We start from the raw sequence: 17,933 nt of genomic DNA, 5'->3' as shown, positions 1-17,933 counted from the left end.
ATCCCTGTCATTGTTTAGCTGTTTTTCAGTCTTTTCTGGCTCTTTGTGACCCCCTTTTGGGTTTTCTTGGCAGTGATACTGGACTGGCTTGCCTTTTCTTTTCCCAGGTCATTTTACAAATGAGGAAACGGAGGCAAATAGGGTGAAGTGGCTTGGTCAATGACAAACAGCTAGTGTTTGAGGCTGAATTTGAACTCAAGATGAAGCTTCCTGGGTGCAGACCTAACTCTGTGTACTATGGTGCCACCTAGCGGCCAATTAGGGATTCCTAGATAAAAGACGGAGGAAGGGGAGAGAGAGAGAGAGAGAGAGAGAGAGAGAGAGAGAGAGAGAGAGAGAGAGAGAGGAGAGAGAGAGAGAGAGACAGAGAGAGAGACACAGAGACAGAGAGAGAGACACAGAGAGAGACAGAGAGAGAGAGAGAGAGAAGAGAGAGAGAGAGAGAGAGAAGAGAGAGAGACAGAGAGAGAGAGAGGAGAGAGAGAGAGAGACAGAGAGACAGAGACAGAGACAGAGAAAGAGAGAGAGAGAGAGACAGAGACAGAGAGAGAGACAGAGAGAGGAGAGAGAGACAGAGAGACAGAGAGAGAGACAGAGACAGAGAGACAGACAGAGAAAGAGAGAGAGAGAGAGAGAGAGAGAGAGAGAGAAGAGAGAGAGAGAGAGAGAGAGGAAAGAAAGGAGAGAGAGAGAGAAGAGAGAGAGGAGAGAGAGAGAGAGAGAGAGACAGACAGACAGACAGACAGACACGGGGGGAGAGAGAGACAGAGACACAGAGAGAGATGGAGAGAGACAGAGACAGGGAAACAGAGAGAGACAGAGACAGAGACAGAAAGAGAGACAGAGAGAGACAGAGAGAGAGAGAGGAGAAAGGGAGACACACACACGGCGGGGGGGGGGAGAGAAAGACAGAGACACAGAGAGACAGAGAGAGACACAGAGAGAGATGGAGAGAGACAGAGACAGGGAGACAGAGAGAGACAGAGAGAGAGAGAGAGACAGAGAGAGAGAGAGAGAGAAAAGGAAAGAGAGAGGGGCAGGGACAGGGAGAGAGATCGGGAGAGAGACCAGGAGAGAGACAAAGACAGACAGGCAGAAATGGAGACATACACAGACAGAGACAGAAAGACAGATGGAAGGAGGATGAAAGGAGGGAGAGAGAGACAGAGACAGTGAGAGAGACAGAGAGAGAATCAGACAGAGATAGAGAAACAGAAAGGCAGAGAGGGAGAGAGAGATAAAGAGAGACACACAGAGACAGAAAGATGGAGAAGAAAGGGAGAGAGAAGGAAAGAGAAAAAAGAAAAGAAAAGAAAAAGCAGACCAAATTACTGAACTTTTGTTTTGACTTGACTTTTTCTCCCAAGAAGAGTAAAGGTTGGACTAGCTGTGTTCTGAGGTACCTTCCAGCTCTATCAAGATCTTTGATCTTATAAATAAAAGGTGGTTTCACAGCATCTTCGAGCCTTTAACAAGTTCAGCTCAACAGGCCCAAGGAAACTGCATTCTAGCAGGGTATTGAAAGAACAGACGCATGTGACCGCCACACTTGGGTCAGTAATCTTTGAAAGATCTGAGATGACAAGAATGTTACTGCCACGGAACTAGAGAAAGGCAAATATTGTCTCAATTTTCACCAAAGGAAAGAAGCCAGAGTCTGCAGACTATCTATAGACTTCTTGGTTAAATTCTCGAATATCCCAGTGCCTTTATGAGTGCTTAAGGATGCAGTGTTCCCTGAAAGCCTTCAGTGTGGCTTCATGCAAAGTAGGTCATAAATTTATTTCCTTTTTGACGAGTTAACTAGACTGGTAGATAAGAGGAATGTTGATACAATATAAGTATAGTATATTTAGACTTCAGCAAAGCATTTGACAGTTTCTTGTGCGAAGCTTATGGAAAAGATGGAAAGAAATGAGCTAGATGTGTATAGTTAAGTGATTTTGCACCTGGTTCTGTTTAAACTCCAAGAGCAGTCATTAATAGATCACTGTCACCTTAGAGACAGGTCTCTAATGAAATGCCCCCCAGCAAACTTGTTTGATGTTGTTTTTCAGTGACTCAAGGAAAGCAGAAAAAGAGTGCTTATCATGTCTATGAATGACACAAAATTTGAAGCCGGAGAATTCTAAGCAAAAATCAGGTGACAGAATCTGAATCCACAAAGATCCTATCAGACCAAATTTAAGAAGGGCTAAATATAAAGTTCCAGAAATGTTTTATTTTTTTAAATCAACATCACAAACTAAGATAGGGAAACTGTAGCTAGACTGAAATCCCAGCAGAAGATGATCTAGGAGTTTTTATGGGCTGAAAGTTCTATACAAGGCAACAGTGAAACATTATAGTGAAAAACTTAATCCTATCCATTGATCAACAAGCAATTATAAAATATCTCCTATGTGTCAGCATTTATTAAACAGTAAATATTCATTCCATATCTACTATATGCCAGGCGTTGTTACGCTAGCCACTGGGGATTCAAACACAAAAGGTGACAGTCTCTGTCCCCTAGGGAGAAAGGATTATCACAAATTCAAAGATAAGTAGATAAAAATACAGGGTTTATACAAAATACAATGTGATAGAGGAAGGAGAAGGTACCAGTAGGGAGAATTAGGAAAGATACCTCAAAGAAGAGCCTCGGGTTCCAAGATGGTGGAAGTAGGGTGGGAAGAGTTGGACACAATTGAATAGCAACAAAAATTTTCTTGGACAGGCATCCGTTAAACTGGACAACTTCGGGGGGCTTTCTTGCTCTTTGATCCACTAAGTCTGTGTCCAGGGTTGGGAATTTAGGACTACAGAAAAGAGTCAACTAGAAAACCTGACCGGGAATATAAGATGAAAGAACAAAATGTCCCTCCCTTCAAGGACACAATTACCAGCCGGTGTGACCTTGGGGTAAGACACAGAGTGGAGCGGAGCTGTCCTGTCTTATCAGTGTTAATAGGAAAGGTTTTCTGGGCAAAGAAACCAGACTGGTTTGTCTGTTGGATTTTTTTCTTCCTACAATGACATCTACTGGTAGAACATTGTTTGTGAACAATATTCTGTAACAGAAGGCAAGTACAAAAGATTCTTAGATTGTTGTTTCTAAGCCATTGACTGATGTGGATTGTAGCTGAGAATGTCTCTGTTAAATTCCCGTCAAGACGGTTCAAATTAAGGTAGCTCCCCACACTGATAACTTTATGGAGACCACCCAGGGGTTGCCTTTCTTTCAAGGCATTGAGATCATCAGTGCTAAGTAGTCCATAAAATAATAAACAGGAAGAGTTCCCCAAGATTGGACCTATACAAGTCAGGGAAATGACAGGGAGGGCAGGTGGTGAAGGCAGTGGTGTCTTGCTTTGGACACAGTAGGGTTGTGGAAGAGGGAGATGGGTAATAGTTGAGGGGAAGGATGCTACAGATCCAGCATCCTTCCATCATGGCCTCAGGCTGATGATCTCTGCTCTGGAGAAGTTTTCTGTTTGATTCACCCTGGATTGGTTCAATTGGATGATTAGGAAACATCTGTTATGAAGCAAAGGTTTCATTGGAAAGTCTTTTGAGTGATCGTTATCAAGTGTATTGGCATTTTTTTTTATTTCCTAAGATTAAAAGAAATTTCCTTAGGAGCAGCTAAATGGTGCCGTAGTGCAAAGAGCTCAGACCTGGAAGTAGGAAGGCTCATCTTCATGAATTCAAATATGACCTCAGATGCTTGCTAGCTGTGCGATCTTGGACAAGCCACTTAATTCTGTTTCCTCAATTTCCCCTCAGTAAAAATGAGCCGGAGAAGGAAATGGCAACCAGAAAAACTCAAATGGGGTCACAAAGAGCCAGATGGTTCTGAAAAGCCACAAAAAATTATTGATTGAGGCAGGACTAGAATTCAGGTCTCTACATTATTTTATTTTTTCCTTTTCCCAACTTCTCCAGTGCTTAATAAATACTTACTTATTTGAAATGGATCAGATTGAATTGAATTGTCTGTGATTCTCCCTTCCACGTGGAGTTTTCCATTTACTGTTGTTCATCCTCAAGTTAGAATTTTTGGTAGACCCAGGCAAGGAGCGTTCCAAGGTGAGACTGTCTCAGAGAGGGGCTTTGGAAAGGACAGTAGTAAATAACGGTTCCTGCCTCAGTGTTGTGCTCTGAGAGCCACCTGCCAGTGGCTGTTGGAAGTCTAACTCAGACTTGTAGAATGGCTTTTCATGTGAGAGGATGATGATGATGGATGATGATGGATGATGGGTGATGATGATGATGATGATGGAGATGATGATGATGATGATGGATGATGATGGATGATAATGATAATGGAGATGATGATGATGGAGATGATGATGGATGATAATGATGATGGAGATGATGATGGAGATGATGATGGATGATAATGATGATGGAGATGATGATGATGGATGATGATGATGGATGATAATGATGATGGAGATGATGATGATGGATGATGATGATGGATGATAATGATGATGGAGATGATGATGGAGATGATGATGATGGAGATGATGATGGATGATAATGATGATGGAGATGATGATGGATGATGATGATGGAGATGATGATGATGATGATACAAAGAGACTGAGAGGCCGTTGCTATTCTCTGACCTCTGCACTGAGAGGCCCTTGTGTTGTCTGACCTCTCTCCTCTTCCTCTGCCTCCAGTTTATCTCATTCCTGTCCACAAGCAACACCTGTGTCAGCAAAGGCTGCCCTGAAACTCTTTCAAGTGTTATGAAACAGCTGTGAAGGCTCTTGGAGAATTGACCTGCCCCTTCACCTAGGCATGGTACTTAACATCTCAGTCTGAATTTTGTACTACAGCAAATACTAGCTAGTGATATCTGGGAGTGCTCCATCTTCTTAAGACAGAAAACGGACAGTTGCGTTATCCTGTCTTCAGAACTGCCCTCCTTTCCCAACTCTCCTTGCTATATTGGAAGAACAGGCAAAAATCTGAGCCCTTACCTCAATCAGAGGCAGACTCATGGACCGATATACACATTTCCATCACCAGGGGGAGTGTCAAGTGCCTAGGTAGCTCAAAATCAAGCTTAAGCAAATAAGCAAAAAAAAAAAAAAAAATAGGTCTGAGGTGATGCATGGAAGTTTCTGTTCAACAATGTAACCCAGCAAATTTAAGGGAGTTGAGGTGAGGGAGAGGGTAATACCAGTCCCTCGGTAGGTTGAAGTTTGGTTTCTTTGTGTCTACTAAGATTTGCTTTTCTAGTTCTGCCCACCAGAATCCTAAGCTGGGCTTCTGCTAGAGCGTGTTGTTCTACTTTTGAATAGCATCTGTGCTTTTAATGGTATTTAGGGAACTTTCTCTACTGAAGTAGGTTGATACCTTCTCTGGAATATTAGAATCACTAAGAAGTTAAATGAATGTATAAGTATTTGAGACAGCATTTGAACTCAGATTTTCTGATCAAAGTGTAGCATTCTATTCATTATCCTACAATCTATGGATAATTTCTCAGCTCTCTCCTCTCTCTCTGTTTCTGTCTCTGTCTCTCTCTGTCTCTTCACTCTGTCTCTTTTCTCTATTTTTCTCTATCATTGACTCTCTGTCTGTCTTTCTCTGTCTTCTCTCTCTGTCTCTGTCTCTCTTATCTCTCTTTTCTTTCTCTGTCTCTCTCTGTGTGTCTCTTTCTGTCTCTTTCTTCTCTCTTTCACTCTCTGCCTCTCTCTGTCTCTCTCTGTCTCTCTCTCTTTCTCTCTGTTTTTGTCTCTCTCTCTCTGTCTCTGTCTGTCTGTCTCTCTCTCATCTCTCTTTTCTTTCTCTGTCTCTGTCTCTCTCTCTGTGTCTCTGTCTCTCTCTTTCTCTCTGTCTCTTTCTCTGTCTCTGTCTCTCTCTTTCATCTCTCTTTTCTTTCTCTGTGTCTCTGTGTGTCTCTTTCTGTCTCTCTTCTCTCTCTTTCACTCTCTGCCTCTTTCTGTCTCTCTGTCTCTGTCTCTCTCTGTCTCTGTCTCTCTCTGTCTCTGTCTCTCTCTGTCTCTCTCTCTCTCTGTCTCTCTCTCTCTCTCTCTCTCTCACACACACACACACACACACACACCCTAAGCTCTTCTTTTTATGATAACTTTTTTAGAATAGGTTCCTGAGCATCTTGTATGATCTAGAAAGTCCTGCAAGATAATTAGCCTTCATAAGGTTGTCTCTGCAGAAACATTTTCCAGACCGATCTCAGAGAGAGAGAGAACCAAAGATAAAACATTTGTCAAGTCTCTTTTCCTATACTATATTCCCAGAACTGTGCTGGGTACCATGAGTCAAATCAATAAGCATTTATTAAATGCTTATTATGTGCCAGATTCTATGCTAAGTACTGGGAATATAAATATAATTAGAAATAACAGTTTTTGGGGCAGCTAGATAGCACAATGGATAGAGCACAGCCCTGAAGTCAGGAGGACTGAGTTCATGCCATTTAACCTCAACTGCCTCGAAAAAAAAGAAGGAACAGTTCTTGCCCTCATTAATAAAAATGATAATAATAAAAGAGTAATAATGTCTGTTGGCATTTATGTAGCACTTATTTGCAAGGCACTTCATAAATATTATCTCATTTTCTTCTCAAAACAACTATGGAAGGCAGGGATTATTATTATCCTCACTTTAATGAGAAGGAAACTTAAGTCAGACAGAGGAAAAGTGACTTCCTTGGGATCATATAGCTCTACATATTCAGGACCATATTTGAACTCAGTTTGTCCTAATTCCAGGGTCAGTTATTTATTTTGCTACTCATTTACACCTTCCCTTCCCATAGGAGCAGATAACACACAAAAGGAACCGAAAAGGTGGGGGACCCTGGCAGAGCCAGAGGATGAAGGCATTTTCCTTAAAATCCAAGTTCTAAGAAGCAGCAGCTAGAAATGGAGGGATGGAGGGCCATACCCACAAAGGACAGGCCAAAAAAGCAAGGTGGTCAGGGGAGGTGAAAAGAAAGGGAAATTTTGATGCTGGTTATAAAGTGCCGTATGGGCAGCTAAGATGCACAGTGCCCAGAGCAGTGGGCCTAGACTCATTTTCCTAGGTTCAAATTGGCCCTTAGACACTTAACTAGCTGTATGACTGAGCAAGTCATTTTATCATTTGCTTCAGTTTCCTCATCTGCAAAATGAGCTGGAGAAGGAAATGGCTGACTATTTCAATGACCTTGTCAAGAAAACGTAGGGGGCAGGGTAGAGTTTCATGGCAAGAAATGGCCAAAAGATAAATGGAGTCACAAAAATTTGGACATGACTGAAAATAACTGAACCATCACAAAAATAAAGTGTTTTCCTTAACCTTACATTATGCCATGCTGGTCTGTTCTCCATGCCCACTGTAGCACATGAAACATTTCCTTCACTACCAGGGATGGCTGCCTGAACCAAACCCTAAGTAATCTAAAAGTGAAAAATGCAGCCAGATGAATAATTCTAGGCACATGCACATGCTTAATTCCTATCCCATGCAGTTGGTCTTTAAAAATTGAATTAAATTTTTTATTTATGAAGTCAAACTAGTATGTGCAGGTAGATAAGTCACACAGAGAAACTCTCATCTGGCTAAAAGAGAATGAAAATAAGAAGGGAGGGAAGGTGAATTTTAATTGATTGAAAAAATATAATTTAAAAACATTTTAAAAGAAGATGAATGGGAGGGGGAAGGAAAAGAGAAAAAAAATCAACATTGATCCATTTAATTGGTTTCTTTCTTTTCTTTCTTCTTTGTGATATTATTTTGAATTTGAGTCTTTGAGATGTGGACTAGAGAAAGGGGCAGAGTTTGATGATAATAGTTGACCAAGTGATAAAAGAAATTTCTGAGGAATTGTAAAGTATTGGGGTGGAAAGTATGAAGTAGATTGAAATCCAGATATGGAGTAAGGCTAAGTTTGAATCAGATGTTGAAGTCGTGTTGATTCTTTGGAAAAAGGATAGTTAAGATGAGACATAGTGCTGTACCTCTGGGAGATAGGAAATCTGGTTTCTAGCTCCAGCCCTGCAAAGTCTCTTAACAATGGGCATCTTCTTTCAATCTGTCTTCTCCTAATTCTTTATCTGTGCCTTCTGTAGCATCCTGGCAGCCCACAGTATTGCTACAGGGTTTTATTTTAGAGCATCAGGTCAAGGAGGTGTTACATTTTTAGATCAGGGGATTATAGATTTATAGCTGGAAGCAAGGATGTGCTGATAAATGTTTAATAACTGGCTTCTTGCCCATCTCACTCCCCAAATGTATGCAGGATACACTTTTAAGTTCAATCTGTAATACCAATATTGTCTCCCTATTTTTCCAAATTTTAACCAAGAATTCAACTTTAGTCGGGATTCAATAAATCCTTGTGAAATTGAATTCAAGAATAATGTCTTACACCTGCTCTGTAGTTTGCAAGATGCTTTTATCTCTCTTTACTAAAGTTGATTCTCATCACTATCTCATTAAATAGTTAGGGCAGATATACTGTGACCATTTCACAGGGATAAGAGCTTCATTTCCTTAAACTATATCTCCCCTGACTATTTAATGGGCAGAGTTAGCCCTTAAGTATCTATTTGTATTGTTTCCCAGGTTTTGCTAATTTCATTTTCCATCAGTTTATAGAAGTTTTCCAATGCTTCTCCAAATTCATCATAGTACTGTACATTTTTAATAATATTCACAAATCTTCATTTGTTTACCCCTCTCTCAATTGATGGACATCTATTTTTAACAAAACCAAAATATACTATCTTGGACCTTTTTTTCGTTGCAGGTGATCAGCAAGGATGAGAGAATGTGGCAGAAAGGGGGGGAAACAGGAAAATGTTAGGAGACAGGGAAATAGTTGTTTTATTCTTGTATCTAATTTTTTCTTTTTCTCTTCCCGTAGAGAAATGTATATAGTGGAAGTCTAATAAAAAGGTATGTAATAAGACAACAACAAAAGTACTATTTTCTTAGGTGGTACATTCTAGAGATTTTCTGTACTCTCAGGGAGTACATTCACACCTGGAAGAATACTAGCCTGTACTTTTAACTGCTTCTTACTCAAGGGGTATTTGGGAAAAGAGTGTCTTCCCAGTAAAGGCTGGGAATGATGCCGATATAGACAATGAGCTTTAGAAAGCCAACCCCCAAATCTGGGGGAAGCCGGGAGAATTTGATATGTCCTTGGACTGATCCAGGACAGCCCCAGGAGATTTCATTTAGATCTGTGTGCTTAGGAGTGATAGCAACAAACTCCATTCCCCAGCCTCCTAAGACCCAAGCTGAACTGACAGGCCCAACTTTAAATTGGATCTCTATTATATAGTAAATTGAATGTTGGACTTAAGAGTTGGGAAAAACTTTATTAAAATCCCATCTCTGATACAGACTGGGTGTGTAACTGTTGGCAAGTTATGTGACCTTTCTGAACCTCAGTGTTTTTGTAAAATTTGGATTAGATAGTCTCTAAAGTTTCTTCTGGCTTTAAATTTATACTATTATGTACATATTTTATATTTACTCCAATTAGTTCGTGGCCCTGCCTAGTTTTATTGAACACTAAATGCATATGATACCTGTTGCCAAGAAAGTATGGAGGGGCAAGATATCAAACTTCTTTGGGATAATTTAGTTTCTTAGAAAAACTCAACAAAGTCATTGCAGAGACTGACAAAGATATGGTCTGAGTTCTAGAAGTGATATTTTGCCCAGAGATTAGTCCAGGCTCATTCAATCCCTAGAAAGGCTTTTTTGGACAATCTTTCAGACTAATAGGAGTTAATTCTTTTACACCTTAGTAATCTTAGGATATCCTTGAAAGAATCATCTGGATTTCTGCTCAAATTCTTCTCTGCCTTGCTTCTTTAATTGGAAATGGGGACTCAGCATCCTCAGTGACTTGGAAAGCAAGGGTCTGAGTGTCTGAATACCTCATGTCCAACCTCTAGTGTGCTGTTTGGGAACAACTCTATACTCATTCTCCTCCTCTTGTCTTTAGAGAAGCAGTATGGTGTAATGGGTAGGGTTTACTAGATATTTAATTCTGGGCAAGTAATTTACCTTCTTGGTGTCTCAACTGTCTCAGGTGTAAAATGAGGGAACTGCACTCAATGACTTCTAAGGGGTCCCTTCAAGCTTTAACATTATTAATCATATGGATACCCCCAAGCCCATGCCAAACTGGGGGTAGAAAAAGGAGCCACGAACCCTTATATGATTTCGATCTAGCCCTCTCAGGGCAATCAGTTGTCTCATAGCTATTGTTCTGTTTTCTCCCCCCCACCAAAATTGAACTGGTCAGCTTCCAGAAAAGCAGTGGAGTCTGCTCAACAGTTCCTTGCAAGGAGAGATCTGGGTCTGAAATGCCTAAAAGTCTTAATGTTTAATCTATCCAGGGTATGCTGAAGGTCATGTTTGGACAGCACCGCCCCTTCCCCTTTTCCATGTTGGAAGACCTTTGGGGTTCCTCTCTCATCAAGGAGGTCACTGTAAAATACTGTGGTATTATCTCGTGCCCTGAAATTTCCATTATCTATCCCATGTGGAACTAATCTGATTAAAAATTCCTGCCAAGGGATTGCTGAGCTAACATGTTATCCTAAATCCTAAGATGCTATGTTAGCATTTTTAACATAGATCTTGTGGAAAGTCAATGAAAGCATAACTTATGAGAATTTAGTTGATTGGGGAGAGAGTGATTGGGCAGCTATGCTTTTCACTATCTTGCCTAGAATACCTGGTAATGGGACTCTTGGATTAATGCAGAGCAACAAAGCATCAAGCATTTATTAAATACTTACTGTGTTCCAGGCATTGTGAGTACTGGAAATACAAGACAGTTCCTGCCCTCAGGTAGCATACATTTTAATGGGGGAAGACAACACAAAAATGACCTTTAGAATGGGAGAGGATGTGAGAAGGTACCTTCCCAAGTAGACATGGTATTTTTGGTCCCAACAGTGTTTTTTCCTTCTTTCTTTTCTCTTTACTGGAATGGGGAAAAGGGCATAGAGGCTTGCTTTCAGTGGGTCAAGACATTGGGTGAAGAGGATAATTTAACAACAACCCTCCCAATTCATATAACTTTAGAATGTTCAAGGGAAGATTTTCCTCTTATATTTAGAAACAGCACCAAAACCAATTTCCAATCACTTACATGTTGGAAAATATTGTATATTGTGCATACTCCTGAAATTTGTATGCATGTTAAATATGTAATTAGATATTGTTTTGAATTATCCTGTGCCAAGTCTTTCCTCACTCACCTGTATAAATAAGAGAAGGTTATGATTCAAAGCAGGTGATCTTGATCTCCGCAGATAACCGAAGTTCATGATAACTTGGAAACATCAATAGAGAAGGGAGGATTCTTCCCCATCCTCAAATCCCTCCTCAAGCAAGTAGTATTTGTCTGGACACTGGGGTGATAGTGATTGTAGTCCCTTAAGTAGAAAGACAGTGTTAGAAAAACAATGTATTTACTCTTAGATTTCAAATAACTTTTTTTCTAAAACAAATGAAAAAAAATCTTAACTGCTTCTTCATTTCTTATTTCTGTTTCAGAATATGGAAGCTGAACAGCAGAGGTATGGAACTCTTCACAAAGCTTTTAGATTTAATGTTGACTGGTTTTCCTTTTCAAAAAATTTCAGGGTGGGAGCCACAAGTTTCCCATAATCCCTTGCATTAGCTAACTCCATGCTGTAATCCATCTATTATAGAACATGTATTTTTGTCACACTGAGGCTTTGACATAATTGGGTCCCTGGGGACTATACTTTTCTAGGTAATGTCTAATGAGCAAACTTTTTCAGAAGGCTTGCTCTATTCAAATCCCTTTCCTTACAGTGATGTTCCTTTGGTACTTATAATACCAAATAGTGGGAAAATCTTGAATTTCAAGCCAGAACAATTGTGTTTTTGAACCCTGGTTCTACCACCTACTAGTTCCAAGACATTGGTTGTCATTATTTTCTGAAGCTCAGTTTTCCTCACCTGTAAAATTGAAATGATAACACTCACATTATCTATCTCTTGAGATGGAGACAAGGATCAAATGAGGGAATATATGTTGAAAGTATTTTATAGCTGCAAAGAGAGAGCTATGATATTGTTATCACCATAACCAACTCCACTAGAATCGATCACAGAAGAAAAATGTGCCTTCCTTAGTTAGATTGCATTTTGCCCTCTGGAGACTTGTTATTATGATATTCTGGAGCATATGCCAATGATGGCAAGTTGGTCAGTTGTCATTGGGGTCGGTCCATCCTAACTACTAGGTGGGCTATTCACCACTGCTCCTTGTCACTTAAGGTCATTGGAAAGTGATAAGCTGTCCTACTTCTTAATAGCATGAGGAGTCAGCTCATGGTCCATACTCTCTCTCCTTGCTCAGCTGTAGACCAGAAGGAGAAGGGAACAAGACATAACTATTTTAGAATGATTTATGATCTTGTTTTTATTATTTATCTACCCCTTCAGCAGTTATCAGCTCATGGCTTTGGTTTTGCCTGTTTAGCTATCAAGGCATTTACTCACCTTTCTAGAAGTTGCCCCTAAAATTTAGATTAAACTACCACCACCATTTACTCTGGGTGAACAAGGCACTGTTTCCCCTGAGATTCTGCTTGATCCTCCATTGAATGATAAGCACAAATTTTCAATGCCATTTTATTACCCAAAATAGATGCCATTAATAAAGCAGCTACATTTTAGTGATATTATGTGTACATCCAAGCAAATCCCATTTTCAAAGCAAAAAGACTCTTTAGATACAAACAGCTTCCTTTTTTCACTGTCTTGTAATGCCTACCATTCTAGCTTCTTTCTTTTATCCAGTTCTCAGTTTTAAAGAAAGACAGCCTTGGTGATTTTCACTTACTCAAACTTTAACATTGGTGAAGACCTTCCCAAGGCTTTTATTGGATTCTCTAGGTTTCTAGCTCAACATTCTCCTTTCCTTTTTCTCCATTCCGAGATTATCTCTTACTTGTCAGGAAAATTTTAGCAGAAAAGAGTGTTTGTGTCAGGTTGTGGTTTACAGAATGGGGTTTATAACAGAGTGACTTGGGGTACCAAACTTTGAAGGTTCTGACAGTGTTATAGGAACAAAGAGTTTAGAACCATCTTATTTGGAATAATTAGTTAACATAGAGAGAAGACCAAGTTGCGGCCTCCTTCCTACCCCCTATATGGAGACCTTGCCAGAAATGGCCATATGCCAGTGTCTCAGGGCCTGTTTTCTCCTCCCTCTTCTCTAGACTAAATCTTTGTAACATGTCCACTTATAGTTCTGGAGAGAAGCAGTAGGACACATAGCAATGGAAAAGAGGCTAGGGCTAGGATAGGGAAATAAGTTGATTTATGTTAAATGGCTAAGTGAAGGACCAGTCCTAGGAAAGAATATATAAGAATGACCCTGCAGTAGCAGGGAATAAAACTGAAGTTGAACAGAAACAGATGAGGTACTGAATTTTGAGGGGCAGCCTGGAATAGTGGATTGAATGCTACATTAGGAGTTGGAAACCCTAAGTTCAAATCCTTTTAAATACCAGCTTTATCCCTCTCAATTCAGTCTTTTGTCATTTGTAAAATGCAGATACTAAATTTGATGATATCTAAGGTCCTTTCAGACTCTAATTCTAATAAAAAAGGCAACCTGGGAAGTGGGGCTGGACAGAGGGAAGGAAGGTGGGATCATTGTACAGAGATTTCCAGTTTGGAGGAGGAAAGACAAAAGGAAAGGAGAGTCCAGGTCGGCACACTGCAAATGGGGTCTTTGAGATCTGGACGAGATGGGCTGGCTAAGCCAGGTGGTCAGTGTAGTCTGGCAGCTAGTGGACAAGGCAATGGGGACAAGGTAAAGACGAGCAGAGGGATGAGAGTGCAGGAGTCATTACTCTTCAAATGGTTGGCTCTCCCAAGTCTTCCATATCTGTGAGTGAAGATGTACTCAGGAAGCACAAACCCTGCTTGAGCAGCTCCCTCATTGTCCTGAATTTCTTTTTAATCTACTCTCTATAAAGATTGAGTGCAACAGTTCCTTCCTCTTAGAAGATGGCTCTACTCAGATTTGTATCTAATAGGTTACTAGTTACTTTTATTTAATAACTTTGTAATTCCTTCAGAGGAGCAGCTAGAGTCAAGAAGACTCATCTTCCTGAATTCAAACCTGGCTTCGGGCACTTTATTAGCTGTGTGACCCACTTTCTGCTCCTGTAAAATGAGCTGGAGAAGCAATATCTTTGTCAGGAAAGCAACAACTGGAGTCCTGAAAACCTGGACTTTATCGAGCAATAAGAAGTTAATTTTGAAACTTTCAGTTAGAATGTTAAGCAACCAAATCCATATCTAGAACATTTTGAACAGAGAAGTTCATTGAAAAGATTTCTTTGCACCCCATTCGTTCCTCTGCAGGATCATAAGGGCAGGGATGATGTCTTCGACATCAGTAGGGTTTCACTGAGGTATGCTTTACAGGTGAGAGGGCTTATCACAGGGCTCAGAGAACAATGTCAGCACTTATGTCCATTTCATGACTTATTAGAAGTATCCATTTTTAATAAATGATTAAAAGATATGATCTGGGCCCAATGGGTTATAAATCCATGTATATCTTTTGATTTAGCACTACTACTACTTGGTATGAATATCAAATGAGATTTTAAAAAAGGAAAATCAACTATATGTAAAAAAAATATTCATAGCAAGACTCTTCTTGGACCAAAAAAAAAAATTGGAAATTGAGAGGATTACTATCAATTAGGGAATGGCTCAATAAATTATGGTGTGTGTTTATGATGGAATACTATTGCTCTATGGGAAATGATGGGCAGGATGCTCTAAGGGAAAAAAATATCTAGAAAGTACTCCATGAACTCAAGCAAAGTGAAGTGTACAGTATACAGAGTAATAGCAATGTTCTTGGATGGCCAGTTGTGAAAGACTTTTGCTGTTTTCAATCATCCGTGTAGTGCAATCATCCATGACTGCTATAAGGGATTTATGATGAAAAATCCTATCCATAACCAGTGGAAAAAATGGTTGTTCAAATACAGATTGAAACTCTCTCTCTCTCTCTCTCTCTCTCTCTCTCGCTCTCGCTCTCGCTCTCGCTCTCGCTCTCTGATTTTAATTTTCATTAGGGTGGTAGATCTATTTTTTGTTTTTTTGAAACTTGACTTTTATGGAAATGTTTTGCAAACCTTTGCAAATGTTTTGTTTTGTTTTAGCAGAATTAGGGATTGATTCCTTTTTTCCTGACAAATGAAAGAGAGAGAAGAAGAAAGGATTTTAAAAAGCAAAAGAGAAGAGGAAGAGGAGGAGAGATTCTTCCTCAAGAAATTGCATAAGAATTAGAAGAAAGAAGGATAGAGGAAGGGAAGATTAAAAAGGATAAATATATATGCCTCTGAGTGTATATCAACTCAGCTATTAACAATGAAGACATAGGGAAAGGGATAAGTGTGATGTGTGCATATCTCTCTGAGGGAGAAAGAAAAATAGGAAAGCAATGTTGGGTTAAATATTTCCCTCACCATCTACTAGATGGCTCTATTAGTCTAGGACAGCTTGGTTGCTGTCTTGAAATTAGTGGTGTCCTTGGATTACATAATATATAGAATATTTGTAATTTATTCTTTTAAATTGGGAATTACCTGTTCATATATCCAGATGGAACATAATGATCAGAGTGCAATAGAATTTAACTGGGAAAAGCCTTGCTGGAGTGGGCAAGCTTTGAAAAGGGCTTGAAATTAGAGAAGAAAAGGCCTGAATTGATAGTGATGGGAATTCCAAGACAATGAATGAACAATGAATGCAGAAAGTACTAAAAATAGCCTGTTTGGGATGGAAAGTTTTTGAAAAAGAATGATTTTTAGATAGTATGACAAAACAAGAAATGCATTCTAGAGGATTTTGAAATCCAGATTGAGAAATAGGGAGACTTTGTAGATTCTGGGGAAAAGGAGTTATCAATTGAGAAATGGTCAGGGTAAAAATTTGCCCCTACCTTTATCTGTTGTTTTCATTTCCATTTCAGTAGAACTTTAAAATCTCATTCAGTTAAATTTTCCCCTTTTAGGTCATTGAGAAACTGAGGAGCCTTGAGTAGGACACATATGGACTCCCCTCAGTAGATTTACTGAAACTGGGTGGGATGGGGATGGAGGAAGAGCAGGGGAGCACTTAGGGAGATGGTAAGACACCATAGAACTATCTGCATTGTTGTTTTTCTGTTTGTGAGAAATTTTTCATAAGGAAAGTAGTATAGCTAAATATAGTAATAGACTTATTCTGTTTAGCCTTGAGAGCAGGACAAAGAGCACTGTTTGGTTAGGAGCTGCAGGGAGGAAGACTGCGGTTTACTACATCATCAAATTTAGTTTAGTTATTTCTCAGTAGTATTTGCCCATGACCTCATTTGGAGTTTTCTTGGCAAAAATAATGGAGTGGCTTGCCATTTCCTTTTCTGGCTTATTTTACAGATGAGGAAACTGAGGCAAACAGAATGAAGTGTCTTATCCAGGGTCATATAGCTAGTATGTATCTAAAGTCAGATTTGAACTCACTAAGTCAGTATTTGCTGACTTCCTACCAATACTTCCTACCAATGAGAGGTGTCCCAAAATGAAATGGGCTGTCTCAGTGCTTAATGAGTTCCCCATCAATGAAGGTCTTTAAGCAGAGGCTGGATGACTTCTTGGAAATGTTGTAGAAGAGATTTTATTAGAGGTTAGGCTAGATACCTTGAGACTTTCAAGTTTTAGATTTTCTAACTCTATGATCATGAATACCTCCTAATGATCAGAAAAGCAGTATAAGAAAGAACTCAGGTAGAATTAGAGGAAGCTATACAAAGGTTACTATGATGACTTCCTAGATCCACAACATTTTTAGAATTTGCAAATCATATAGCCTGACCACAATAATGTAAAGGAAAATAACATTGAAATTTCTTCAGAATTTTGACCAAAACAAATAACCAATTAGGATTTCAGTGGGTTCAATGGGGGAAAGCATGCTTCCTGCATATTGATACAGAGGTAAGGTGGTACAGAATGATTTATACGTTTTTGTACATTGCCAATATATTACTTATTTTGCTGGACTCTACTTATTTGCTAAAAGATAGGGTTTTGAGTGTAATCCTAAGTATTTTATTTCATGCATTTGAAATATTAATTCAGAGGAAGGGTCCATAGGGTTTCACCAGATGGCCAAAAGGGTCCATTTCACAAACAAGGTGAAGAACTTCTAGTGTATACCATCTAATTTGTTACTTCATTATATGCTGAGCCCTCTATTGTTCTTGGATTTTAATGTATGTAAATTTTGTCTTCTCAATTTAATTGTAGTTTTCTTGATTTCAGTATTTTTTAATTTTTTTCTTTTATTTGTTCTTTAAATACTGTTGCTTTGATTAACATCTTTCTACCCTAGCCTCCTGTCCAGCAATTTTATGCTGGGTTCCAATGTGGGGATTGTGAAAAATGTTCTCAATATTTCTTTGTCTTCCTATTTACCAGGTCTGATTCTAATGTGAAAAGCAATATTGAACAGAAAATTGTCCCCAAGGAGCAAGAAATGGAAGTTGATCTCAAGAAAGACCAGCTCAAAGATGTTGTGAAACCACATAAAAACTGTGGCCTGCCCGTTTCTGTACCCATATGTAAGACCTTTTAAGATAGTAACTTAATGCCTTCATCTAGATGAGAAAGAACATGGGATTCTTTAGCTCCAGACAACCTGCCCTCCAAAGAGAAGCCCTTGTTCAAAGTGAAGGGGGCAGGAAGGCAAATGAAGCTCCATTTTATATAGCACATGTTGGAACAAGGACTTGGACTGAGTCCCCACATTCTAGAATTTCAGAACTAGGAGGGAAATCAGAGGCTCTCCCAACCCACTCCTGAACAAGCAATTTATTCATCACCTGGCAAATGACCTCACTTAACCTTTGA

The 17,933-nt window shown here is 39.4% G+C and overlaps 1 protein-coding gene across 4 annotated transcripts in view; it reads left to right on the top strand.

Moving 5' to 3' along the window:
- The window catches only part of C1H3orf22 (chromosome 1 C3orf22 homolog), a 41,861-nt gene that overhangs the window by 4,031 nt on the left and 19,897 nt on the right, over positions 1-17,933 (top strand). For 2 of the 4 annotated variants that reach the window (XM_051983057.1, XM_051983056.1), the window contains 3 exons: positions 8,873-8,904; positions 11,533-11,555; positions 17,502-17,644. In XM_051983057.1, coding sequence (XP_051839017.1) covers positions 11,536-11,555; positions 17,502-17,644 — 163 coding nt within the window. In that variant the 5' untranslated portion in view covers positions 8,873-8,904; positions 11,533-11,535. Of the gene's footprint in view, positions 1-3,145; positions 3,171-4,673; positions 4,798-8,872; positions 8,905-11,532; positions 11,556-17,501; positions 17,645-17,933 lie in introns of those variants that run through there. The other 2 variants (XM_051983058.1, XM_051983059.1) reach the window with 2 other exon arrangements.

This window comes from Antechinus flavipes, chromosome 1 (genome assembly GCF_016432865.1).
Source record: "Antechinus flavipes isolate AdamAnt ecotype Samford, QLD, Australia chromosome 1, AdamAnt_v2, whole genome shotgun sequence".
NCBI classification, from domain to species: domain Eukaryota; kingdom Metazoa; phylum Chordata; class Mammalia; order Dasyuromorphia; family Dasyuridae; genus Antechinus; species Antechinus flavipes.
The sequence above is the reverse complement of the archived record's forward strand: the minus strand, read 5'-3'. Positions and strand labels throughout refer to the sequence as shown.